Source organism: Amaranthus tricolor, chromosome 5, assembly GCF_026212465.1.
Source record: "Amaranthus tricolor cultivar Red isolate AtriRed21 chromosome 5, ASM2621246v1, whole genome shotgun sequence".
Classification (NCBI taxonomy): domain Eukaryota; kingdom Viridiplantae; phylum Streptophyta; class Magnoliopsida; order Caryophyllales; family Amaranthaceae; genus Amaranthus; species Amaranthus tricolor.
In genome coordinates, this window is record NC_080051.1 from 26,539,194 (window position 1) to 26,544,278 (window position 5,085).

A 5,085-nucleotide genomic window follows, 5' to 3' on the forward strand; every position below is an offset into this window, starting at 1 on the left:
AACAAACACGGTATGCATTTAGTGTTCAAAATTAATAAAATAACTACAAAAAATCAAAATGTTTCATTTTGAAAGTAAGCCATCAATAAGAAAAATACAGCTGATCTTTAGGTACTGGAACAAAAAAAATCTGATAAAGGGATTGCAAAGATACTGGAACAAAAAATCTGATCTTTAGCCATCAAATGAGTTGACAATTACTAACACAATACAGGGAAACCAAAGAATGAAAATGTCAATGGCGCCAAAAATGAAAAAAATTGCGCCCATAAACAGAAAGAATGTAAGTATATAAGACAGCATTAACTGAAGAAGACAAACACTTCATTTATTTTCCACCAACTTCACAGTATATACAATGGGAAAAAAAAAAGATGTAGATAATTTCACTAAGACTCAAATAATGCATGACCTTTTAACGTCAGCAAACAGTAATGGGAAGCTACAACACGGGTTCATCAACGAAATTGCGAAGAAGTACGATTTGCATAGGAGGACAATCGGAAGGATATGGAGACAGATTCGTGATCAAAAAAAACACAATTTACCAATTAATGTCAACAATATGAAGTCATTGACCAACGGTAAAGCTCGAATCGCCTTTGATGAAAACAAATTCAAATCAATTGAAAAAGCGAAGAAGACAACCTTAAGATCACTTTCAAAGGCTATGGAAGTAAGCTACACCACAGTATGCAGATGGAAAAAAAAGAGGTACTTTCGCAAGCACACCAACGCAATCAAACCGTTACTTACAGACAAAAATAAACTCGACAGGTTAATTTTTTGTCTTAGTAGTTGCATTTTAGATGAGCAAACAAAGAATTTCACATTTAATGAAATGAAAAATGTAGTCCACATTGATGAAAAGTTGTTTTACATTACAAGGACACAACAAACATTTTATCTAACTCAAGATGAAATAGAGCCTCATAGAGAAATCCAATCAAAAAGATTTATCCCCAAGATCATGTTTATGTGTGCCGTTGCAAGACCGATCTTTTCTATTGAAGGTGAGATGATTTTTGATGGAAAGATAGGCATTTTTCCATTCACACATGAAGTGGCAGCACAAAGAAGTTCAAAAAACAGAAAGAGAGGAGAGCCAGAGACCAAACCAATACAATCAATCACTAAAGAACACACAAGAGACATGATTGTGCACAAGATACTACCAGCAATTAGACTTAAATGGCCATCAGATTTAAGCAAAACAATTTTCATTCAACAGGACAATGCTAAACCACACATTATAGATGATGATGAGGTGTTTAGAGAGGTGGCTACACTAGATGGATTTAACTTCCACTTAGTGCAACAACCTCCTAACTCACCGGATATGAATGTGCTAGACTTAGGGTTCTTTAGGTCAATACAATCTTTACAGCATCAAAAATCAGCATACAACTACTCACAATTAGTTAAGGCAGTAACCACATCATTTGACAATCTAACACCAAATGCACTGAAGAATGTATGGATCACATTGCAAGCATGTAAAATTGAAGTTATTAAGAAACTAGGTGGTATGGATTATGCAATTCCACACATGAGCAAAGCAAAACTAGAAAGGGAAGGGAGACTCCCACATTGTTTGGGGGTACAGCAGGAAACAATTTACCAGGCACTAAGGTATCTGGAAACAAAGGTGGATAAAACTACATTGGAGGGCATTTTATTTTACTTGGGGATCACAGAAGCAACATCACAAGCAACAACAGAAGCAATACCAGAAGCAACAACAGAAGCAACAATTGAAGCAACAATTGAAGCAATACCAGAAGCAACAACAGAATCAACAGCATATATTCCAGCAAGAACAGAAGCAACAACAGAAGCAACACCAGCATGAACAACAGAACCATGTAAATATGACACACATGAGTATACTTTTGGGTTTCCTTTTGTACTCACTTTTGGGTTACAGTGTAAGGCAAATGTTTAGGTCTAAACATGATGTAATATTGAAATAGGGGAGATGTTTAGCCGTAAACATTTAGAAGGAAAAACCATGTAACATTTTATTGATGGCTTCAAAAACAAATTGAAAACAAATTCATCTCAGAGATACAATTTGAACTCATCACAGATAACCCAAATCCCATACCAATTGCCTCCTACATCTGGCAAGAACATAGCCTCCTAAACGAGATGTTTGGTGGCTTATGAACTTAACACCCTAGATTGTTGGCAAAATGAATGGATTTAGAGATTTTGTAGCTATAACCAATTGTTTACCCTCAAAAAAAAATCATAGGGCAACAAAAACAGAACACAAAAGACATGCATACCATCACCAGCACAAAAAAAAATCATCATTAGTCATAGAGGAAAGATATATCCATACGAGAAAATGGGCCTCGAACATCAAAATCAGAAACCAAATCAACATCATCCAACGATTCTTCATCTGAGGAAGGGAACAAGTTCTCAATGTATAGATCTTGAAGATCCAGTTGTAAATCAAACATTCCTTGTATTTCTTCATCTTCATAAGTTATACTTCTTCCCCAGTTAGGATCCGTTTCATCAGAAGTCGTAGGTATACGATTGTAGAAATCAAACCACGGGTTAGGAGATCCAATCGTAGGATCACTTTCTTGGGACGAAGACAAACAAGAAAGACAAGAAGTTGGAGAGGCCATGTTCGAAAAAACCCAGATAAGATGGGAAAAAACCCAGATTTACAAAACCCCTAAAAGCATTAGGGTTTCAAAGAAGACGAAGATGGTGGATAAAAAATGAAGATGAAGATAATAAACCGTAAACCAAGGGATTCAGATGAAGATGCAGATCAGTGAAGAACACGAACAGATGAAGATGAGAGAGAGGGAGAGAGAGGGAGGGATGGGAAGGGATTCAGAGTAGGTGAGGTTATAAAAGGGAGGGAGTGATTAATGTGAGTTTAGAGTGTTAATTATTTTAGGTTAGTAGGGTTAACGGGGGTAAAATCGTAATTACGTGTGTGAACTAAGGGTATTTAAGTAAAAAAGGATGGCCAAAAATAGAAATGGGACTAATTCAAGGTTTTGCCAAATAAGGAAATGGGACTAAATTAAAGGATCGGAGGGAGTATTAGAAAAAATTACTTAGAATAATTCAACTTTTTTATAATTTTCCTCTAATAATTTCACCTATTGATTAACTATGAATAATCCTAACTTTAGGAGTATTTGCCTTGAGCAAATTTGGGTAGTCCAATGACCTCTTATAGTAGGTAATTTACCAAAAAAATAATCTGAAAATTAGTATAAATTAGAGAAAAAAATTTGAAAATTATATAAAAAAAATTTAAAAAAATTTTGAACAATTAAAAATAAGAAATTTTTTTTAACAATTTGTCAACATTTTTTTGACATTTTATTTAAATTTATTTTTTCTTTAAAAATAAACTTGTTATAACAAGTCATTAAGTTACCAGATTTACTCTAAAAAATAACCTTTAAAGTTGGAATTATTCATAATTAGTCTATATATGAAATTATAATAAGAAAATCATAAAAAAATTAAATTATTCTAGATAATTTTTTCTTATTATTATATGAAAATTAATGTGGTATATAATGACATAAAGTTTTGTTTTAACGTTAATTATTATAGATTATAGATATAGAGTTTTTGGCTTGTCACTTTCAAAAGTTCTTCTAATGTTCAAGCTACTATATATTGTTTCAAGGATCCTGCTCCTGTTAAATATTATATAAGTTCATGCATTAAATAAGTAAATAGATAAATATATAAATAAATAAATGTGGTGTGTGAGTGTGACTTGACAATGCCAAAATATTATGGAATGGTTCTCCCTCAAATTAAGGTAGGTTTTCTTCATGAATTTTTGGTACTTCTATTCTCCATAATCGAATTCCTATCCAAAATCCATGACATACCAAAATTTCTAGAAATCTAAAGAGACATTTGAATTTTGCACCAAAATTAAGGAGGAGTGGGGACCACTTAAAAATAGGTGGAATTCTCATTTTCCGTAAAGGGCATTGATTTTTATGTGTTATTGTGTTGTTGTAGTAAGGGTAAAAGGATAAAAAAAATGACAAAAATAAAAATTGAAGATAATCAATAAATTGACCCAATAAAAAAATGTTCCTAAATTAATGAATAGGAGGGAGTATTAAAATTCAATTTATATAGGACTTATCCCTTGGCATATCAAATCAACTCAAAAATCATAAATTGTTTCAAAAAGACATAAAAATTAAAAGTAAATTAAATTGAGGTATTAAATAAATATCTATGTCAAAATGGCTCGATTTAAAGCATTATGGTTCATGCATAATATATTTTTGAATATATAAAAAATTTATTACCTAGACCAATATCTTATGACCTCTCATTGTGTTAGAGAAAATAAAAAAAAATAAATAAATTCTACGGTAAAACTTAAAAAATAACTTTATATAAATTAATATCCAACCCCCATTCACTACTTTCATAATTTTAGTAAAAGAACCTTTATCATCAAAGAATAAAAAACTATAGCAATCCCTTAATTTAGCTGAAAATGCCTTTGTCAAAACGCATAGAAGATCGTAGCCCGTAGGTTCGAACACTGAACATCAGTTTAACATACTACTTTAGACAATTTAACATGTACTGATAGTTTTTTCACTATCAGATAAAGTTATGATATTTTTCATCACCTCGTCTCTCACCATGAGATAGGTCCATTTAAGAGCCTGTTTCTTCAATTGTTTACTTAAAGTAAGATCATAAGTAATCGTCATCACTCTAATACTATAAAAAATGATTATATTAAAATTATAAGTGATCACTTTAACATTATAAGTGATCATTTTAAGACAAAAAATATATATTGGGTCAGTCTAATAGAGTTGGTCTCACCGTGAGACCATCTCATTTAAGAATTAGAGATTTTTCATATGTAAACTTTAATTTTTCTTTTTTTTTTTGGTGTTGAGATATTTATTTTTCTTTCTTAATACCCCATTATTTGCTATTAATGCCATTATAAGCGAGGGTATGTATTTATATTAAAACACTTCACAATTTTTCACGATCTTAATTATACGCAATTGTACTTGGATACATACAACTAAAAGACAAATGAAT

General features: G+C 31.6%; 1 protein-coding gene across 1 annotated transcript; it reads left to right on the top strand.

Annotated features, from left to right (window-relative positions):
• Positions 1-358: 358 nt before the first annotated feature.
• Positions 359-2,146, top strand: LOC130813619 (uncharacterized). The gene is made up of 3 exons (XM_057679456.1): positions 359-1,723; positions 1,782-1,958; positions 2,066-2,146. Exons 1-3 carry the CDS (start codon positions 359-361, stop codon positions 2,144-2,146), a joined length of 1,623 nt encoding a protein of 540 aa, XP_057535439.1.
• Positions 2,147-5,085: the final 2,939 nt, after the last annotated feature.